This window comes from Electrona antarctica (genome assembly GCF_951216825.1).
Source record: "Electrona antarctica genome assembly, chromosome: 8".
In the NCBI taxonomy this organism is placed as follows: Eukaryota; Metazoa; Chordata; class Actinopteri; order Myctophiformes; family Myctophidae; genus Electrona; species Electrona antarctica.
The window spans coordinates 5,620,863-5,644,333 of NC_136789.1; the positions used below are offsets into that span (position 1 = coordinate 5,620,863).

At 41.9% G+C, this 23,471-nt stretch overlaps 1 protein-coding gene across 12 annotated transcripts in view; it reads left to right on the forward strand.

The window, feature by feature from the left end:
* Positions 1 to 23,471, forward strand: part of auts2a (activator of transcription and developmental regulator AUTS2 a) — a 392,003-nt gene that overhangs the window by 75,391 nt on the left and 293,141 nt on the right. For all 12 annotated transcript variants that reach the window (XM_079508630.1, XM_079508639.1, XM_079508643.1 and 9 more), the window contains one exon: positions 16,115 to 16,345. In XM_079508630.1, coding sequence (XP_079364756.1) covers positions 16,115 to 16,345 — 231 coding nt within the window. The remainder of the gene's footprint in view (positions 1 to 16,114; positions 16,346 to 23,471) is intronic.

Sequence of the window (23,471 nt, forward strand, 5' to 3'; positions counted from 1 at the left end):
GGAGGACATGTGTGCGTGTGCACACTGTAGGAAGGAGGACTTCTATTTTAGAAACGTATTATACTGCATGTTCCTGAGAGCTGAAAACAGATGATATGAATTTTTAGCACCCAGTAAAAAATTGGGAGCGAGCGGGGTGAAACAACCGCTTAAATAGCTTATTTAGTCAGCCTGTGTCCAGTCAACCCCCGTCCGCTTGGGTAGTACTGCTTCCGTAAGATTGCATTGGGACAACACACACAAAAGCTATTTCAGCGCTTGTTTCACCCCGCTCCAAAAACCTTACAGGGCGCAAACAATTCTATCATCTGTAGCTCTCAGGAAATACCTTTAGTTTTTGGATACGATACTGCGAAAAGGGTTTTCTACACTGCTCTTTGAGGGGCTCCACCCATTTCTACCTATGCAGGGATATCCAGACACGGAACCTCTTCTCTGAGGTCATAGCGGAGGGTGAGGTTCCAAACGGGTCTACTGTACGTCCTTAACTACCCTCTCTTGTTTTCCTATAGTAGGCATGGTGGGACTGAAAAGTTGTTCAGCCTATTTCTCCTACTCAGTCATTTCAAACAGCCAATGAATATGCCCTTTTTAGAAATTCCTTTGTATTGTTATTCCTTTTTAGCCCTGGGCATAGATACATGTAGGCCTGTGTATTGTAACATGTGGTCTGTGGGCTTGTTTGAACCAGCATTGCTCAGTGCATGGACACAGAATGACCCACACAGGTGTCTAAACTGTCTATATAGAGTAGACATCAGTGTTGTCTTTGGCTTTGTAGTATGTCATCTGGGAAGACTCATTAACATAGCTATTTCATTACACTGTTACACTCACTCACTTCACTTTTAACACTATAATAGGCTATAGTTCAGTACTTCTAATGCAAAGTCAAACAGTTTGAGAATTTACAGTATGAGGGCTTTTACTAATATTGTACTGTGCATAATTTTTTTTTGTTGATGTTCTTGACTAACAAAAGTAGGAAGCACAGCAGTGTGGTGAAGATAAACTATATATTTGTTTTTACACATGCTTGTTGTGGAATACTAACAGGCAGTTAGTTTGGACTTCTGGAAGCAGATTTTGGATAGTTATGGCACGCACCCAACCCATGAGCTGAACTTGTCACGAGCACATTTACGCTCGTGGTTTGACTGGCAGGAAGGATTGTAGGCAGTTTAATGATCTCCTGCATCCCACGACCAGTTGCTAAGCAACGTGTGCTGTGTGTCCGAAGCCATGTTGTCCCAAAAGTGGCATTGTTCATGTTTTACTGAAAAACAGGCAGAGATGTCACCACCCATTGATTACCCTGCTGTGGTAATCACAGAGTCCAAGCAAAGAAGGTTTCTTGGTGCAAACACCAAATTAAAACATTGGTGTAGTATGGAGAGAGACAGCGAGAGATAATGACAGTATTATACCAACAGCTCTTACTGTATGAGAGCAACACTCTTAGCAGCTGAGAGGAGTTTGATGCAGCTGTGAGGAGGAGTGAAACATACTGAAAGGAGCCGGGCCATCGGGAAAGTATTTTATCACACATCATTCACTTCCTCCCCAAGTCAATTTTCATTTGCAGTGACTCGTAGGGGGGGTGGGGGGGGGGGGGGGGACTGTAATGAAAGTAATGAAGCACAGCGTTTATACAGGAACATGTTAGTAGTCTGCATGTCTAAATTGTAATCAGCTGTCAGTCAGCTGATTGTATCAATCAGCCTAGCTTCCTATTTCTCATCCACATCTCAGCTCATCAGTTCATCACACATTCCTGTTCCAATCAGAATCCACGCTCAAACATAGTGGTCCCTTTAAATACGGCTTTGCACTCTCTTCAGCGAAATTTGAGCTGCCTGCTCGCATTCGCTGATGCTTAGATGGCTCCTCCACACCAGCCTCCACCTTTTGATCAGAGTCTGGCATAGGCTAAAACTCCATCTCCCAGTGGTCTAGTCTAGTGCATTGAAACGGGGATAGACTCCCACATCCAGGCTGATACCGACAATAAGCCTCTCTGACTTACTTACTTTACTTACTTAATTGGATGTTGTGTTTAAGATTATGCTTTTTTTTAAAGCTATAACAAATTTTCAAAGCCAATTAGAGGCGAACAGTACGGAATATCACAACTTTGTTTGACATTCACTGCCACATAATTAATTTGTACCTAATTTGGTGTGGGAAAAAATCGAAACAAACATTTGTAGCATTTGTGGGTTTACCGTTCTTATTTTAATAACTAAGATATACACTGGGGGGAAGAAGAAAAGAATTCATGGACAGATAACGCTGGCTATCTGGTGATCTCCCTTCTACCTTCGGTCTAATCATTTCTGAGATTGTAGCATTGAATCCACTTTACAATGCCTGTCAGACCACAGCGTATTTCTTCTTCATGCAATTGGGATTATCAGGACTTTCTTTGTAGTACCTTGTTCGCATTCTGCCATTGTTCTCTTGTGGGCCACTTCTAAATGGTAGCCGATGATGGCTTGATAGATAGAACACACACAGGCCATTAAGCGTCATCAACAGTATCTGTGTCATGTTAGCTGTTCTGTTCCTGGATGATTGTGTGCACTGTTCACTGCCCATTTAAGGTCCACTCCGCTCTGGTTGCTTAAACAGTGATTAACGTGAAAACCCGGGCTCATCAAGCTATCTGATCCTCATGTTTATTTGATCAGGGTAAATGTTGTGCATACATGCGCCTCACACTGCATAATGTTTGCTTTTCATTAACGTCTGGTGTTACCTTTGAAGCTTCGATGTGCCGTCTTCAGATACATGCAGGATACTGAAAACATATTATGCACTCATTAGCATGGATGCATGCACAACATAACACGATGCATACACACACACACACACACACACATACACGCGCGCGCGCCTGCTGTTCCTTCCTCCAAACCAGTACTGATGTAAACATAATCTTTTTGTATATGTGTTACAGTATGTACATCTATTCTCGGCTAAGCATTGACTTGTTTGTAATCACACTGCAAAAAAAATCAATAATAATAATGTTTCTTTGGTGTGAACACATTTTAAGACCAAATAGATTGGATTTCAAATTTAACATTTTTAACCTGTGTCTTTAAGTCAATTTAACATAATACTTGTCAGCCAATAGTGGGATTAAAACACTAGTCTTGAGTCTTGAGCCTGGTCTTTAAAGGGGAGTTAAAAGTCTGTCACTCAAAATTTAAAACTTTGTACTAGATTAAACCAATGGGGTTTACAGATTAAACCAATGGGGTTTACAGATTAAACCAATGGGGTTTACAGATTAAACCAATGGGGTTTACAGATTAAACCAATGGGGTTTACAGATTAAACCAATGGGGTTTACAGATTATGGCAGATTTTGTATTACGACCCTTGAAAGCCTGAAGGATTTTGTTTATCTGTGCCAGTATTTCTTTCCTTCAAGGCTTCTATCATTATAATTTAGTGGCAAATGTTGTTCTTTGAAATTAAGACCACCAAAGAGCTCTAAAATCTACCAGCTTTGAAAACCATGAATCCATTATTTCCTTTTGTGATAAATGCAACAGCCACAGCTATAGTTATGCATGGGCTAGCCAGGGCTTGAGCCCAGCCAGGGCCCCCTGGCTAAAAGGGCCCTGAATATAATGATTATTTTTCTTTTTTTAATTATGCTCTAATTGTATAGTATAGCCTACCGGAAAATCCAAATCTGATGAATGTTTTATCAGACCATGTCAGCGTAGTTGAGCTTCCCTGCCAGGCTGGACCACTCACAAAAGCTGGGTTGTATTTAGCTGCATACACCCAGTCTTCGTCCTCTTCATCGACTTCTTGTAGTCATCTTCATCTATGCTTGAGCTAGTGCTGCCAATGAATATTCCATATTCGAATGAATATTCGAATGTAAAAAATAAAAGAATAATCGAATATTTTAAATTAAGATTCGATTAAAAAAATTAACAATAAAATTGCTGTGTGAGTTCTGGCGAGACTCTGTGCCACGTAAACTAAAACATTATACAAAAAATAGGCTATTAAGATAATTATGAATCATTCATTTGATCTCGCAAGACTCAAGAGTGCATTTCTCAGCCCATACAGGACCGGACCATATAGATAAAGAAAGAGAAAGTTTTACAGCATATCATTCTGCAATATTCATATCATATTCATATTAAAATCATATACATTCGAAATCATTCGAAAATTGTTCGAATAAATGTGGTGTTTTAAAAGGAATATTCAAATATAATTTTTGGCCAATTCTGGCAGCACTAGCTTGGGCCCGTTTAATTGTCACTTGTTGCTACATTTACTATTTATAATTGAATTGAGCCAATTCCACGTCCTCTTAGGGTGACAATTATGAATAAAATACCCTGCTAGCTAAAATCTAGAGAGCATCACAAATCTACAGTCCCCCTGATACTGTGTCTGCTATCAGACAGGAATCAACGGGCCGTGGATCTGATGTGTAACAGTCACAGAGACAATCAGAAAACCACGTCACCATGCACAGGATATCCTCTGAGGCCCTTGCTTTTTCATGCACCTCCAGACTCTATTGGAAAAACAGGGTTCCTTTCAGCTGAGAAATGTTCCAGGATATTGGATAGATTTTTGTGTGTGTGTGTGTGTGTGTGTGTGTGTGTGTGTGTGTGTGTGTGTGTGTGTGTGTGTGTGTGTGTGTGTGTGTGTGTGTGTGTGTGTGTGTGTGTGTGTGTGTGTGTGTGTGTGTGTGTGTGTGTGTGTGTGTGTGTGTGTGTGTGTGTGTGTGTGTGTGTGTGTGTGTGTGTGTGTGTGCGTGCGTGCGTGCGTGCGTGCGTGCGTGCGTGCGTGCGTGCGTGCGTGCGTGCGTGCGTGCGTGCGTGCGTGCGTGCGTGCGTGCGTGCGTGCGTGCGTGCGTGCGTGCGTGCGTGCGTGCGTGCGTGCGTGCGTGCGTGCGTGCGTGCGCGCGCGTGCAATTAACCCTCAATTTTCGATCCGAGTGCTGAAATCCTCTTTCAACAAGGTTCACAACTTCACGTGTGATTTATGACTTGCCAATCACAATTAAATGAACCTCGGACATTGGTGTTGGTGACATGTGTTGGTCATTTGAATATCAGTAGAGGCTTCGTCCCTAGAGTTTAGAACACAGAGAAGTGAATACCGTCACGAATAGAGACAGATATTTCAAAAGTCAAACCAAGTAGCAAGTGGCATTAACGGATGTCAAAAGAATGTATACAGTGGAGATAAATCGCTCATCCAGCCATCAATGACACTTTCGGGGGGAGATAAATGAAAACCTGAAACTTGCATAACATGCTGTGTTTGGCTAAATATTGTGTGTTTAGTCTTGAATAGCCTACTTGAAAAACATAAGTATTAAATGGATTGTGACATTTTCTGAGCTCAATTGCACCCAAAAAACCTGAACTTTTAACATTCTGTAGATTTTCTGGGGTTTTCTGGCTCAAACAAGTGCTCTGATTTTCCTGCTGTTTGTGATGTTGCAGCCTGCAAATCCCTTATATGTCAATGGGATTTGCCAGCAGATGTCACTGTTTTCACTGTTTTGCCTGTTTTCATTGCAGCTCAAAGGGCTTCCAAATCCCAGAGAAAACTCCAGACCACAGAAAATCCACTGAATGTTCAAAGTTCAGGTTTTTTGGGTGTAATAGAAAAACAAAAAATAAATAAAAATTAATGTCATGAAACCTTTAATGTTTTACATTTTGATGTGATGAATGAGGTCCTGTCCCCTTTGTACACTACAGCCTAGTTGTGACTTTGTCTGGCTGCATCTGAACATCCTTATCAAGCGCAATGTTGTGCACAACCATACATGCTAGAATAATGTTGTGCACTTTCTCTGCCGTGTACAGCAAAATTCCTCCCGCTGATCCAAAATGGGACTGTGTGCCCTTAAGCAGCCTGACATAGCCTGTGTGCTTATTTGTGCATGTAATGGTTGAACTGGCACTCCTGCTCTGTTGCAGGGTGTTCCAGTGGGTTACTAGGTATTCCATGAGGGGATAATCTTTCTCACCTAGCACATGAATCACACCAAAATGTTTTACTTTTAAATATTAATTTTGCAGTCACGGTTAGTTACTCACTGAGGACATGAGCAGTTTTTGCACTGCACCCTCCTTGAGATGTGTCCCTATAGAAAAATCCACTGAGCGCTGTCCGGGGCACAATCTGCAGCTGTAGCTGCAGTGTCAAATTAAAGCACAGCTTGACACCGCAGCTATGATTGCATAGAGCTGCCCTACAGGCCACGGCTCCGCAGATTCGTCTATAATGCTGTTTAGAAAAATGAAGGAGTCTGACTATCCGAGTCATGCATCTGTCCAGGCCATCGGGCTACACTGTGAAGTGCCTCTTGCCTAAAGCAGGGGTTCTCAACGCTTTTGGCCGGGGACCCCCGGAGATGCTTTGGCACTGTCTCGGGACCCCCGCACCGCCCCCTCCCAAATCCCAATATAAATTGACCGCTACAATAACCTTAATAATAGAGACAATACACCATAAATAAATACTGAAACCAGATATAATCATTAGGGAAGGTGTATGTATGTACTATTATATGTAAACTCTTAATTTCCATTTTCCAGCCATTCAGTTGCAAAAAAGTATAGTTTCTGACTGCGACAGAGGCTCGCCGTCTCAAGGAAACTTGAACCATGTGAGACACCACCGAGCTAAAGCGAGCGAGTTGCCGTGTTGAACGTTGCAAAGTTCGATTGAGCCGACTTATGGCCGTTCGAGTTGCGACCCGATAGGCAGAGAATAGTGAATAATGTTCTGGCGAGAGCGTTTTCCCCGACTCATACTCAAATGCAAAGTCTGTACTAGTCTGCAATAATGCTTTGGGACTGACGAGCCAATGCAGATGAATGATGAGAATGTGAATGCAATTGTGTGTGAGGTGTATTCATCTTTCATAGTTTATGCAGTCAGGCCGGCAGGAATATTTTTGGAGTAATGACATCTCATAACAAGCCTGACTTTTACAGCCATGTCTTTGGTCTGTATCAAAGGCGTATTGTGTATTATCTTGGATATTTCGGATGAAATCTCAGGGCTGCGGCGGTGTGTGGTCTTATTGGATCATATTGGTTGATATGAATCTCCTCTGCAGCATCCGCCGCTGCTGTCCATTGTGCTGACCTGTAGTTACAGTTTGAGCATAATTGCTACTATCCACTTTTTTTGCTGCAAGGATTCCTGACTTTTACCCATGATGGTTGTGTGTGCCTGCGTGCGTGCGTGCGTGCGTGCGTGCGTGCGTGCGTGCATGCATGCATGCGTGCCTAAGATCTAAAGAAAGTAGGTTGACTCACTCTCATCCCAACGTATACCAGATTCAATGATGTAAATTCTTTAGCAAATCCTGATTCATCAAGAAGTTGTAGCACCTCTCAACAATGGCGACCCCATTGAGCCTAGTGGAAAGGTAGCACCATCTTGTGAGATTTGTTACTTCTCAATGGTGTGATGTCACATTCTCTTTTTCCATACTGAGTTCCAAGCCATTGTCATGGATCGAAAATAGGCTAGCCTATATACAGTACAAGGTCACTTGTGAGCTTGTAAATTGTCTATTTTCGGTTTGTGACATGAGGCACAACAACCAAGTATAAATCAAGGAGGCCAATTCTTCCAGTGGTGGTGCACACATACAGTACACATACAGTACTTTGTACTTTCACAGCAGTCTATGATGAAGCAGAAATTAATAGTTCTGTTATTTCCTGTTTGGTAAGTGTGCATGATGTTGGAACTGTGTCATGAAATCCGAGCTGAATTACTCATTTTACATTTATTTGCAACCCCTCGTGGAGCTTATAAAACAGACGCTACCAGCGCTAGCTCCATGTTCCAGCACACTCTGGAGCTAATATTCTTCCCAAGTCTAAGCCCTACAGGTATGCTAAGAGCCAAATTATATATACTTTAGGCTACAACGTACTGTAGGTCTAAAATTGCCTTACCCTTTAAGGTCAGCCTAATGGTTCTCATCCCCCAGTCCTTACCACTTTAATTCCAACATCCCTGCTTTTATTGTGGCAATTTCTTTTGCCATTTGTTCCAGTTCAGTGGACACAGCGGCAGTTTCAGCCATTGTCTCCTGAGCAAAATTGGATAACATGGTTTGTCTTCTCAAATTAAGTAATAATAAAGATGTTAAGTCTACTTGAAAAACAAACAAACAAAACAAAAACTGCATGCTAAGTGGCAGTGGCAGTGAATCTCTATATATGGATATTCCTCTCGATGTTTGTTTGGTTTAAGTCTTCAAGCCTGTTGCATTGTAGTGTTAGTCTTGGCATCATTGTGTTTTCTCAGCTTTAAAGCAATGCAGGATGTTGCCAAAGTTGTTGCTGGCTTCTGAGCAGTCTGTCTGGCCTGTCTTACTGGCTGCTGCCAACCCTCCAACTCTGGAAGCCATTGTTGAGCAGCAGTGAGTTCCACATCGCTCTGAGGACAGATATGGATTGGGTTGTTATTCTCTGGTATTGTCTTCACTCTAACACTGTAGCTGTATCCATTAACAAACATGTGTGTTAAAGTGGTGTGTTAAATGTTCAAACATTGCACCAGGGATTGAATGTAGTATTCTAGTACCAGCTGCTAGAAATCTTTGAAAATGTTGATCATACTCGGCAAGAAATCAAGCAAAAATGGTGTAAATTTGGCCGCGACTTCAGGGAAAGTTCAGGGAAAGTTCAGGGAAAGTTTGATTATATATTTGTGTATGTTGGACTTAAGCCTGCTTAAGCATTGTATCTGTATCCACTATCCACTAAGTCCACTCAATGTAAATATTACAACTCAATCTTGCCAGCAGTTTGCAAGGAAGTGGAACATGTGATTGTCTTGGTGGCGGGAAGTGAATTAAAGTAAACCTTTGACTATTGCTAAATGCAACAATTATTTTGAGTAATATTGCACCAAATGATAATACATTTTATAGCCCTAATATACAGCAAAGAGAGGATGAAATTGAAAGTATTTGAATTCTGAGTTACAGAGTGTGTGTGTGTGTGCGTGCGTGCGTGCGTGCGTGCGTGCGTGCGTGTGTGCGTGTGTGTGTGTGCGCACGCAGTGCAATTTCAATACGTTTACTTCTACTCCATGACATCTCAGAGTGAAATATTCTACTTTTACTCCACTACAATTATTTGGAAACTTTAGCTACTTTGTAGATTTTCAATATTATTACAAAACATACATTTACCACTTCAGCCCTATCTTTGGATATTTGAAAATAGCCAATCTACAAGCTCACAAAGCGTTGCAAAGATCTGCTATTTTCAAATTATTTGTATAGGCCTACATTTTGAGCACTTGTGAAATGGGACATTCTGCGTAATGAATACTTAGGCGAAGTATATTATTTTGTGATTTTTTTTTTTAAATACAGGAGTTTTATATTTGTAATTGAGTATTTCTACATTGTGGTATAGGTACTTTTACTTAAGTACAAGATGTGAGTAGATCTCCATCATTTAATTTCACTAGCTTCAAATGTGTCATTGAAAATGGTTGGCTTGTAACATCATTCTCGTTACTCCTAGATATAAATTTCCAGCACCATAAGTCAACACAGTTTTACGACATACCTCTTGGCAAGTCCCTGAACTGTTTTTGGAATGCAGATGCACTGCATTGCCTCTGCCACTGACATCTGCAAATATAATATGCTTATGTAAATGTACATACAGTACAGTACACAACCTGTGTCTCTGTTTTCCTTGTTAAAAAAACTATCAATTTTTCCCCCATTGAACATTTCAAAGTTTCTTTCTTTTAGTTTTTGTATTGCATGGTGTTATTAAGTGAAAGTGTCTCCAAACTTTTGATAAAAACATCAGTAGTTGTCATTTTGCACAATATTATGAAGGCAATCCACACCTGTAATCCACATCAGCCTATTATAGCGTCACCAGCACAGCAGGCATATTTTTGCAGAACAATTTTCTTATATTACTCCTACAGGTTTTGTCCAAACATCATGCAAATTGGTACACATTATCTCTATTTGATCAAGATGGATCTGCCTGATTTTTCATATTCCATCCTGATTGGCTAAGATTGGCATCTAAAAGTTGTTCGCTTTGAACAAAATGCCTCAAATCATGCTGCGTCTGACTGCCATGAAAGACTGACGAAGAAATATTATAGCGCCACCAGGAGGCCTTTTTTTCAAAACATCACACAAATCGGTACACATTATGTCCATAGTCAATTAGTCATGTCATCAAGACAAATGACTGAATTATGAACATTGCTGGCCCACAATTACCTACATCAGGGGTTCTCAACCCGTGGGTCGCGACCCCTCGGGGGGTCGCCAAATTATTTTGGGGGGTCCCCAAATAAATTTATTTGGGGACCCCCAAATACATTTATTTATTTATTTATGGTGTATTGTCTGTATTATTAAGGTTATTGTAGCAGTCAATTTATATTGGGGGTCGGGAGGGGCGGGGGTCCCGAGACGTTGCCAAAGCATTTTCGGGGGTCCCCGGCCAAAAACGTTGAGAACCCCTGACCTACATGACCTGTGCTCCGAGGAGCACTTTTTGTAGTTATCAATCTGTATTAGCACCAGCGTTGCTCAGTAAATGTTTGTGATTTTTGTTGGAGCACAGACTAAGCAATTTTTGTACAATATTTGCTTCAGAACACACACACACACACACACACACACACACACACACACACACACACACACACACACACACACACACACACACACACACACACACACACACACACACACACCTCTCTGTCTCTGTCTCTTTTCTGCATCCAGTTTGTGTAAACTAATTAAATTAGTCTCAGGGAGGGAAGTTGATCAGGCTCTTTTGATCACACTGCCATCCTCATCTCTTAAGAAGAGTAAATGCCAGCAGGTGCTGAAAGACAAGAGAAGGTGTAGCTGGTGGAAGATACCACTGTACACTGTAAGTTAAGACAAGAGAAGGTGTAGCTGGTGGAAGACACCACTGTACACTGTAAGTTAAGACAAGAGAAGGTGTAGCTGGTGGAAGATACCACTGTACACTGTAAGTTAAGACAAGAGAAGGTGTAGCTGGTGGAAGCTACCACTGTACACTGTAAGTTAAGAGACAAGAGAAGGTGTAGCTGGTGGAAGCTACCACTGTACACTGTAAGTTAAGACAAGAGAAGGTGTAGCTGGTGGAAGCTACCACTGTACACTGTAAGTTAAGACAAGAGAAGGTGTAGCTGGTGGAAGCTACCACTGTACACTGTAAGTTAAGACACGAGAAGGTGTAGCTGGTGGAAGCTACCACTGTACACTGTAAGTTAAGAGAACTTTAGCAAACACCGAGCTTTGTGGGAGGTTCACCAGAGAAGCATATGAATGAAAGAACACACGCACGCACGCACACGCACACGCACACACCATTGAGCCTCTTAAGCCTTTATTCTTGTGCATACATACAAAGTAAAAACTCAGTACTTAAATAATAATACTTTTTTAAAATAATTAAGTAAAACAATTATTGCTTTCCATAATTATTGCTTTTCCCCTCATTGAGTTTTTCTAGTGTCAGAGAGTAGTGTAGACTGGCTTATTCAGCCATTATTTCTCACCTCAGCCAAAGTGCTATAATTGGTCTGCTACGGCAGAGCTTGTTCACTTTTTATCTGTGAATTGCTTGAATAATATTCAGCTTCTCATAATTGTATCTGGCTTACTGTGTTGTTCATGTACTGCAGCCAAACTCTGTCCTAATATATTAAATCCTAGTGAATAAGATTTTGAGATGGTAATTAAGTCCTTACCTGCTTTGATAGACTTAAGTTGTTGAATGTGTTATCGTTTATTTTTATATATTTTTTTTCTACTTTTCATTCATATAGAGGGTATCCACATGCATAAAGTGAGTGGCAAATCGAGTGGCAAAGTCCGTTTAACGTCCTTTAATGCAATCAGATAGGACTTTTCTGTGTGGATGTATGGGCTGCCGAGGCCAGAAAGTAGTTTTTTGCCACTCAGTAGGCGTTCCCTCATAACTTCCGGGTAAGATGACATTGATGATGTCACACGCATACCCTCTATTGCATTTATTGATTGAAAACTGGTGAATTAGCTGTTATGTAAAAATATTAATTGACAAGGTTTCTGCCCAAAAGCAATGATATTATATGCATTTCATTTACCATAATCCAGTATTCTAAACTTTATTATGGCATTTAACAGGGATATATCAACTGACCCTGAAAACTTGCTAAAAAGTTATGAGCTACATTTCAAGCATGCACAGGTTGCCTCTGAATAACACAGTAAAAGCACGCACGCCCGCACGCACGCACGCACGCACGCACGCACGCACGCACGCACGCACGCACGCACGCACGCACGCAGGCACGTACGCACGCAGGCACGCAATTACACACCCCATGGAGCCTTGAATTCATGGAGATTGTATTTTTTTTCCTCTCGCATTACTAAGCCAATCATTTGATGACTTACTATAGGAATACGACAATAATCTCAATTAATTCAAGCCTTCATGGCCATGGGGTCTGTATTTGATAGAAAATATAAGTTTTTTGCCAGGTGAAAACCTGGCATACAACAGCCCATGAAATTCAAGTGACCTAGTCATGATTGGCTGCCCCCTAGGTCATGACACGCCGCACCGCGGAAGTCGGAAGTCTGCACCCACCACACTGCACGGCGTGCACGCCGCATCGCATCGCGGAGCGGCTGACAACAGCGGCTATATGTTATGAGCTAACTGGAGAGCAGGAAAGCCATAACAAAACACAGTGATTGAACCAACAAAATAATGTCGGAAACGAACAAAAACAACGGCCACGAGGTTGTGACAGAGAAACATACGTTTAAAAAAATAATAATAATAATAATAATAATAATGGAAAAAAGGGGGGGCATATATACATCGCAGAGCGCCTGTTTCACCTGACAGTTAATGATACGCGTGTCATTCTTGTTTTTTTTTAACTACTCCTTTAAGAGTTTAAGTTGTGTTTAGTGCCAACATGGCTCACAAAACACACATTTCTGACCATTACTAAAAACTATTGCTGCGTAGTGCGTACCGTTGGATGATGTTAAATGAGATACCGGTATGTATTCATTGAAGAAAGGATGTCAGACTCTAAAACCTTCCGCCTTCCCACCCTTCTTGATAGAACTGCATTTCACAAGGTGTCACATGTCATTACTGCATAGTACATGGCAGTTTCACACCTGCCCTGTGACACTTTGCCATCAAGGTCACTTAGGTGTGGCGGTTGGCCCACTTGCTATACTCCCTGAGGGTTCTTGGTTGGCAGCAAATCCACAACTGTACAAAAACAATCCCTCCATACAAAATAATGGAATTGATTTGTTCCATAAGTTTAGCCTTGGACGGCACAGTACATTACACGGTCTCCCAGCGGCAGATGAGTTGTTGTATCGATTGTTCTCCTGTCAAACCAATATAGGCTTAGCCTGTCTGTGTAGAAAAACTATCTGTCAATATTGGAGTTGTGGTCATATCGTGTTAGTTGCTTTTCAGAATCCAATTTTCTCTTAAGAAGAGAAATCTGTTGTCTAGAGGTTGTGTGCTTGACAGGCAAGGTTGAACTTCATGTAGTGCCGTTACTTGACGTTTGTATCTTGACCTGTGTGTTTCTGTGCTCAGCCTTCGGTGGCCCTGAAGGTAAATATTGTATAAATGTAGTGGAGATTCTTTTACACTTCTCTATCATGTCTCCACCACTTTATCACCAGAGGGTTCTGTATAGCTACAGCATGTTGTGAACTTGTGAGACATGTCATTCTTTATCACCAGAGGGTTCTGTATAGCTACAGCATGTTGTGAGGCATGTCATTCTTTATCACCAGAGGGTTCTGTATAGCTACAGCATGTTGTGAGGCATGTCATTCTTTATCACCAGAGGGTTCTGTATAGCTACAGCATGTTGTGAGGCATGCCATTCTTTATCACCAGAGGGTTCTGTATAGCTACAGCATGTTGTGAGGCATGCCATTCTTTATCACCAGAGGGTTCTGTATAGCTACAGCATGTTGTGAGGCATGCCATTCTTTATCACCAGAGGGTTCTGTATAGCTACAGCATGTTGTGAGGCATGCCATTCTTTATCACCAGAGGGTTCTGTATAGCTACAGCATGTTGTGAGGCATGTCATTCTTTATCACCAGAGGGTTCTGTATAGCTACAGCATGTTGTGAGGCATGCCATTCTTTATCACCAGAGGGTTCTGTATAGCTACAGCATGTTGTGAGGCATGCCATTCTTTATCACCAGAGGGTTCTGTATAGCTACAGCATGGTGTGAGGCATGTCATTCTTTATCACCAGAGGGTTCTGTATAGCTACAGCATGTTGTGAGGCATGTCATTCTTTATCACCAGAGGGTTCTGTATAGCTACAGCATGGTGTGAGGCATGTCATTCTTTATCACCAGAGGGTTCTGTATAGCTACAGCATGGTGTGAGGCATGTCATTCTTTATCACCAGAGGGTTCTGTATAGCTACAGCATGTTGTGAGGCATGCCATTCTTTATCACCAGAGGGTTCTGTATAGCTACAGCATGTTGTGAGGCATGCCATTCTTTGCTTTATCATGTTCCCTTGCAACTAGTATACTGTATACAGTAAACACCTGTCACCTCTCACTGTGTGATACTTAACCACTTTAACCACCTGGTAAAACGTTTCCAAATGGTGAAAACTGAAAAGTGAGCTTGTATATTTGTTTCTGTGTGACTACGTTGTAATTCATTTGTGTTGTTGCCATCAACACATTTACATGAAAGATGACTTTGAAGAAGTAGTCATGTAGTCATGTATTATGGTTTCTTTATGTATAAGATTAAAAAAAAGGTTTCAACTAGTGTTTGTATTGGTATGTATATCTAAATTGTCAAACCTTCATATTGTTGCAATGCTTGTGGAACTCTACATCTTTTTTGTGGGAATGACTAGCTTAAAACCTTTAGCCATATTTAAACCATAATTAATCAGACCATTTGATAATAAAACTGTTAAAGTTGCAGTGTGAGGGAGATTTAGCTGCTGAATAGATTCAGTCTTACACCTGGAAGCTGTCCAATATAGCCACAGTCTTGCACTGTTGACCACTAAGCACAGTTTTGGAAGTGCCCCAGGGCACTTATTCACATCCTGCCTTGAGTTTTGATGCTGGCCTGTGGTAGTTTCACACAGAAACCTTGTTACAAGCTAATTATTATCAATTAGTGCAGTGCCCGTTCCGCTTGGAACATGCACTCCCTTGGGTTGTCAGCAACACACCCGGCAAGTGCGAAGTCGATCAGATCAGCGTTTCACGAGATGCGCGTGCCTATTTGGAGCATGCTGGTTCTGGAGAACCGCTCATCCGATCAGCTTCACACTCGACATCGCACTCCCTTGGGTCCTCGGCAATACAGCCAGGTGTGAAGTTGATCGGATGAACGGTTCTCAAGATAATGTGAAAGATAAACAACTGGAGTTTAGACGTACTGTACTGTAGGTCTGTTTCATTAGGCTAGTGCCACCATAAGCTGTCATAAATAAACGACCAGCGACCACTGATCTGAGCAAACAGGCAATTGTGAAGTTAAGTTACAAATAATATTTAAGCTGTAAAATTACATTTATTCATTAGTGTCATCTTTTTTTGGCGTTTACTGTACTATTAGCTTATTCTCATGTTCTTGCCCTGTATTATATCATTTATTTGTATCAATAGTTGGTTGTTGAATGAAAGCAAAATGGGCATCTTTGCATCTTTCCCTTATCTACTGTGTATCTGCTCTGCCATAGTGCCATTTGTAACTGTGGTGCAAGGACTCCTTTGACCTTGCTGTCTTACTCTACATTGGAGTATGTGAAAAATGTTGATATAGATATAGATATTGCAGCACTGAAATAAAATGAGAAAAGTAGTTACATTCTTCCAAAGAGAACATATAGCACAGAAACACAACCTGATGAAATGCTTGCTTCCTTTCTAATTGTTGTCTCTCTCTCTCTCCCTCTCTCTCTCTCTCTCTCTCTCTCTCTCTCTCTCTCTCTCTCTCTCTCTCTCTCTCTCTCTCTCACTCCCAGAAGGACATAGCGTTGCAGCCACAGGAGTGTAGCAACAACAACCAGGCAGCACCACTGAACAAGAGTAGGCCTTCCTCCAAGGTCCCCAATGGCCTGAGCCTGAAGCCCTACAAGAACAAACACCACCACCTCCACCACCACCGACCCTCGGACCAGGAGAACAACCCCCGTCTGGCGCATGTGCTTGGAAAGAAGAAGAAGAAGCACCAACTTCACAAGAAGAACACCACAGTATGTTTTGAACTCTCTTGTATCTTTGCCTCGCTGCTACAGCACAGCAATACAGCGTCGTCGTCCCCCTGCTTTCAAAGGCTGTTTTGAATGTGATTTGTTCAATTAATAGCCTCGTTTCGATTACCTTTATCTTGAAAGGCCAGGATGCAATGGGTAAATTTCTTGTTGTTGCTGTACAGTCTATGAGACTCTGAACTGAAGGTGGGCCTATTGTAGTTCCTGCGAGGGTGTTTATAGGACATATTTAAAGTGTGTGTCATAGAGGTTTTCCACTGCCCACAGACTCACTTCTCACAGCTATGTTCCAGTGGTTGTCCTGATTATCGGCTCAAGCTTGTACAGAGGCATTGCACAGGATTGCAGAACTGCAATTGTTCGCTGATCATTAGCGGAAGACACGGATGTCTGGCATGGCAGAATACAGTCAAATGTAATCTTCAGAGGGTAATTCATGTTAAGCATTAAGACATCTCTTCACAATATTCACAATAGGCTGATAGGTGTGCCGTACATTATGCGCTGCACGTATGGTGATGTCCCTAGACTCCCTGTTTGGAGTCCCGGTTTCAAGCTAGGTGTCCCGATTCCTGAGAAATAGGTCATGGCCGCCCCATTAGGTACATGGCCTTGCCGCCTTATGGGAGCAACAATGACACATCACACTCCTGTCGTGTCTGGGTTAGCACACTGTCACCAGCTATTGGTTTTTGGGGTCATTGTCAATGAAGTGGGGCTGTTATTTGGAGCTGATTTTTCTCCGGTACCGCTGTGCAAATGTTTGAGATGATGAGACTTGTTGGGCTGTTTGTCAGACTCTTGTTAGTAGTAGATGAAGTTGATTTCAAATTGAAAAGTGTGATGCCGAAGACATGAGCAAGGAAGTGCTGTATATGATAGTGTGGATTAGGGAAACCATTGAGTAACATCATGAAGAAAGAACTACCCATAGCAACCAACAATTACAGTGGGGTTGAATGAGCAGACATGATAAGGCAGGCATAGTTAATGTTCACACAGCACAGAATGATAGTAGTAACACAAAAAACATGCGGTTAAAATGTGAGACTTCAATGACATTTCACTTTATCTGCAGCGTTTGTTTTGTTTTTGCTTGTTTTTGCTGTGATGACAGCCTTCATATTTCAGTACACTGATACTGCAGTGTGATGACACAATAACTACAGTGCTGTACATAATTCATTCATTATTTAGTCACTCAAGTATTTCCGTCCGCTTCGAGGGACTATGTACGGATTGTACGCATTCAGTTAGGTGAAAAAAAAGATTTGAGATGCCAACTAACTTGAGACATTGAAGTAGCAGCATCCTGTCCGGGAGCTGTTTAGATTATAGACCATCCCGGCTGTGAATGTACGTAGGTTGATTCTACCTGTATTTGCCTGTCTGCCACTTCTCTCCGTGTGCCGTCTGGATACGGCACACAGATGGTGCCACCTGCCAGTTTCTAAGATGTCTGACACCTGTAGCGGCACATGAAGCCTGATTTATATTGTGTTGCGCGCCAGTGTCGTATTCAGAAAATAGCAAAATCTACAAGCTCACAATGTGTCTCACTGCGATGATTGTGAGCTCGCTACACCTTCATCCGACAAAGTATAATTCAGGGTTAACTGCGGCATTGTGTTAATTATTGTGCATGTACATGAATGCGCAGTTCAGTACATGTGCTGCCATTTTCCAAGTATGGTCACATACTGCATATGTGAACTTGGTGTCTTGTTTTATTAAGCATAATTCTATGGACACCACACTCATGCTAACAGATGCGTGCGTGCGTGTGTGTGTGTGTGTGTGTGTGTGTGTGTGTGTGTGTGTGTGTGTGTGTGTGTGTGTGTGTGTGTGTGTGTGTGTGTGTGTGCGTGTGCGTGCGCGTGCGTGCATTAGCGATGTTAGTTAGGAGTTGGTGTTTCTGCTGGTGATGGAAGGGGCTTTTTTCCCTGCTGTCCCTACAGCCTAGTCAGCCATCCATGTAGAACTGATATGGACAACTACAGCAGCTGTCAAAATCAAGTGTCTGTGTCGAGACATGGATGATACATGATACACAACACACACGCGCAAGTGCGCACCCACTCGCCCACAGTGAGAGTACATGTCTTTTTGGTGTCTTTCACTCTCTCTCTCTCTCTCTCTCTCTCTCTCTTGCTCTCTGCATCCCTCAGTCACTCGCTCAACATCCCCCTCACACACATGCACACAGTGCAATCCTGAATGTTACTTTTGAGGGGCGCTAGCCCCTCCTATATACAGGTTTAATGTTTGTCTTTAGTTCAATGTTTGTTTTGTAAACGCCATTGACAATGAAGGGAAAATTTACATCATAATGTGCATCATTATGTCATATTGTCTCTTTATTTTTAATGGCGTTTAATGTTTGTGTTGGCACCGTTTGTTTTACATCACCATTACATCACCTAACCAGTCATTTCTCAACCGTTTCGGACGTGGGGCGGCTCACCAGAATTGGCCCGGCCCCCTGGCCGTGGTCCTGTGCGTCTGGAACTTCCGGGGACCCCCCGGGGAGTTGCACCACTCACTTCAGACGGGTGTGATTTTTACTTTGAGACCATTATGGGTCCATTTTTACATTCTTAAAGTTAAATTAACACTCCGGATGTGACACCCACCACCCACACACTATATTAGTAGTAATGTGACTGGGTGACATATTAAATCATATGGCCATGGTATCATCAATGCTAATATCTATAGTACAGTGTCTCCATGTCAAGTTGAAGATTTTTAAGTGGTATCCGGAGAACTCGACAGTTTTCCGACTCACCGCGGTTTAGTGCATTTTAGTTTTACTTCACCTTCATTTAAATTGCATTGAATTGAGAGATAGAGAGGATAGTTGTTTAGAGTTTACACTAGATGAAGTAGGAATGCTAAAGTTTAAACACCAAACTACCGAAACAATGTAATTAATTAGTAAACAATATCCTGAATTGGTAGGCCTACTATCATTGGGATTCATATACTCAACGTTGTATCATTATCTAGCTGACCATTTAATTGCACAAAATAATGTGATCACTTTGTAAATGAACTATAACATCTGTGGGGTTGACATACTGTACTACACTGATGAAGACAGCATGTTAGCATAACAATGAAGACATTGATGAAGAATGTTCGCTGCGGCGAGTCGGTAAACTGGCGAGTTCTTCGGTATCCGTTTAAGTCAGATGCTGCTGATGACATGATAACAAAGAGCATAACAGTTATAATAAACCATTGTCTTTGGGGCTTAGAGGGCAAATTAGCCATACAGCCATTTCATTTACTTTGCAGCTTCCCATTAATGCAAGATTGTTTTCTCTGTGGAATAGAGAATTTACACATTGACCCCTGATGTGCAATAGCTAAAATGCAGTATGCATAATTGAAAAGATCATAATTTTGCGCCTTTTTTGCAGCAAAGGGAGTGGACAAATTACGTGATTATAGTGTTATCTTGCAGAACCACAGTTTGACTATTATAAATCACCAAAGCATTGTCCTCCCACATGGTTACATTGTAAGTATATTTTTCCCATTTTCCCATTTACCATTTTTTACTATTCTATAATAAGACACATGTCTCGGGTTAGAGGCAATGATTACTGGGGTGGAGTAATCATGTTGTGTTTTGTTGTTACTATGCGTTTGACTAATTCACTTGACTCAACCAGGTTTTGACAGATGCAGGGAATCAGGACTCCCTTTACTTTGACCATTATCCAGTTAAGCCCTATATACTTTGTTATACATTGAATTGTGAAAACAGCTGATCCAGCTACTTGGATCAGCTGATTCTGATATTTATGTACAGTACATGTACATAAATCAGTCAGGGTAACAATGGTTAAAGAAGGAAGATGAGAATGAGAGCAGGTGAGAAATAGAGAGCTTAATGATGAGCCCCCATTCTCTCCTCCAGCGAGTCTACAAACCAATGTGTATTTTGTCTGTTTCTGGCACTGATCCAATGTACAGAAGAACTCCAAGAGAGACTATAGGCTCTCAGGGTACGTGAAAAGAAGTCATTCCCTGAGAGTGCCCTGACATATTATTAGTGTGTGTGTGCGTGTGCGTGTGCGTGCGTGTGTGTGTGTGCGTGCGCGAGCATGTGTGCGTTGTTTTTTATCTATTTACTTATTAATTTAGTCTTCACCTGTGAATTTATTTCTTCTTTTTTTACCACAGGAGAATAAGGAGATGCACTGTTTAACATTCCTGCCTTTAATAAAGGCTCCACATTGAAAGGATTTGACCTGAGAGCGAGGCCACTTGGGGAATATCCAGCTAACCACGAGGTTATGCAGCTGGTGCTCATTTATATGTTTGTGTGATAGGAAGCTTAAGTGGTTATAAACCACCAAAGTACATAATCATTTGCATAAACATGCGCCAACACAAAGAGATGAGAAATCACAGGCTTCTAAGTGCTGTGTGTGTGTGTGTGTGTGCGTGTGTGCGTGTGTGAGTGTGCGTGTGTGTGTGCGTGTGTGTGTGTGTGTGTGCGTGTGTGTGTGTGTGCGTGTGCGTGTGCGTGCGTGTGCGCATGCGTGTGAGTGTGTGTGCGTGCGTGCGTGCGTGAGCGTGCGTGCGTAACAGAGAGGGAGAGAGAGATTGAAGAGCTAAGCATATCCCTGGGGAGCTGCATAAGGAGCTGCATAAGGCATCATATCCCTGGGGAGCTGCATAAGGCATTTGAGGAAATGTGCCATTCAGCCACTGTGCATGTGTTCATCTGTGCAGTGTACCTACAGTATAGAGCGTCGCAGTCCCGCCCCTTTCATGACGACGCCAGGCCCAGGAAATGAATCCCAATGCATTTTTCCCATAGACATTTCTATTAGTATTTATTTAAAGACGGTTACGCCGCGGACAAAGCCAACTCGAGTCGTGACAACTCATGACAACAAATACAATATTTTGGACCAAACAAATAATTACAAAGAAGAAAAACAACAAAAAAAGTGTTGTAACCTGCCGTTTTTTTCTTCTTTCTAATTATTTGTTCGGCCCAAAATGTTTTGTTTGTTGTCATGAGTTGTCACGACTCGAGTTGGCTTTGTCCGCGGCGTAAACGTCTTTAAATAAATACTTTTTGAAATGTCTATGAGGAAAATGAACGGAGAATCATTTCCTGGGCCCTGGTAGGGGGCGGGACTGCGACACTCTATAGTGTAGCTGTTCATTACAATGTGCATCAAAAAAGTAAGAGGAAAAGAGTGCCCACACACACTAGACTGTGACAAAATGTGTACAGATGAGAGAGAGAGATAGAGATAGCAGCATTTTTTTCTAAATGTTTAATCAAACTAATGGTGCACGTTTATCAGTGAGTCAGGAGCGTGGCGTTTGTTGGTGCAGGGTTCCTTTTGGATGGATGTCTCCGCTGGGCGACAAGACAAGGACGCTGCTCAGTTCTGGGGGGCCTCTATTCTGTTCACTGATGTCTGAGTGGTGTGGCCTGTGGCGCGTGCTGCTCTGTTGTGCAAGTGGCACTGCTGAACAGAGGGACATGCTGTGAGGCCCATCTGCTCTGCTCACTGGCTCTGGGAGAGGGGGGAGGTCAGAGATATACTGTAGCAAATGTTCTCCTTCTCAGTTATTCCCGATGTGACGTGTTGCGTGTTTGTAGATCGGCTATTTTTCCCCAACAAAGTTGTATGCGGAAGTATATAAAATGGTCTTCAGTGGTTAATCAAAACACCAAATATTAACTGGTTATCTATTATTAAAAAAAACAAAAAAACAATTTGTATATTTGTTGAGTAATAATTTAACTCTGGGAAAGTACAAATGGACCCATAAGGGTTAATTTTGTTCCATCTTTTACGCTCTGAAAACTGTGTCTGCCTGCGTGCGCGCGTGCGTGCGACGTGCGTGCGTGCGTGCGTGCGTGCGTGCGTGCGTGCGTGCGTGCGTGCGTGCGTGCGTGCGTGCGTGCGTGCGTGCGTGCGTGCGTGCGTGCGTGCGTGCGTGCGTGCGTGCGTGCGTGCGTGCGTGCGTGCGTGCGTGCGTGCGTGCGTGCGTGTGCACCTTTTGCATGCTTTTAAAAATGCATCACAATGTAACATTTTGAATCTCGGTGTCACAAGTCTCCCATAACAAGCTTAGTCGCTAAGCCAATACACAATATAAAAGAAACACATTGTCCTGATTGTCAGATAAGATGCTAAATCCATTGAAGTGGAGATTGGGTGGATAATTGTTGCTCTCACAGCACTCGATTTACAGCGGCAGGAACAAATCCAATTCAACCATGGTGGCTTGTGTTTTTAGTTATATATTTTCTTTTTTTTTCCCAATGATGTATCATGGCAACTGTCTATATATTTCTGTGGTTTCAACATAGCTTTATGTATGCGTGTGTGGTGTGCGTGTGTGGTGTGCGTGTGTGTGTTTTGTGTACTGCACATGTTCTATATCGTTGCTGTCGGGCAGAAAACCTTTATCTCCATATTTCGACTTCTTCATACCACAATGTAACACAAATAGTAGCAATGATAGCAATAGCAATGTCGCATTACTTAAAAACGTGCGTGTGTTTTATACATTGCTAGCTTAAGCCTGACATCTTGTGACTAAATAATAACTTTATTGGATCCATTTGGAAAACAGGTTCTTACTTGGTTCTATGTTAATGTTTAATGCAAGAAGAAAATAAATTGCGCGACTTGAGTATTTGTGTGGAATGTAACAGTGTTGCTGAGAGGAGGTACAGTACAGTATGTATGACAGTATGTGCCAACACTGTTATTGACTGGTTAGGCTGTCTGTCGAACTGCTCACATACATCTTACATATCAGTCATACATACTGTATCAGCCATTCATACAGTAGCTTACGTGTTTGTTGACACGCATTTTAATTGTTCTCTCCAAAAACTCTTGCTGCTGTTTGACAAGAGTCTAAACTACAAGTTATCACTTTAAAAATGTATATATTTGTAAGTGTCACTTTATTCTTTATTTTATTCTTATGCCTTATTTTATACTTCGTCTTACAACGGTGTAGCTTGAAAATATTTTGTGAAAATGTGTGCTAATTTCTGAAAATTGTAGGAAATGTTTGACAAAAATGGGGACAACCGGTTGAAAGTCGAATC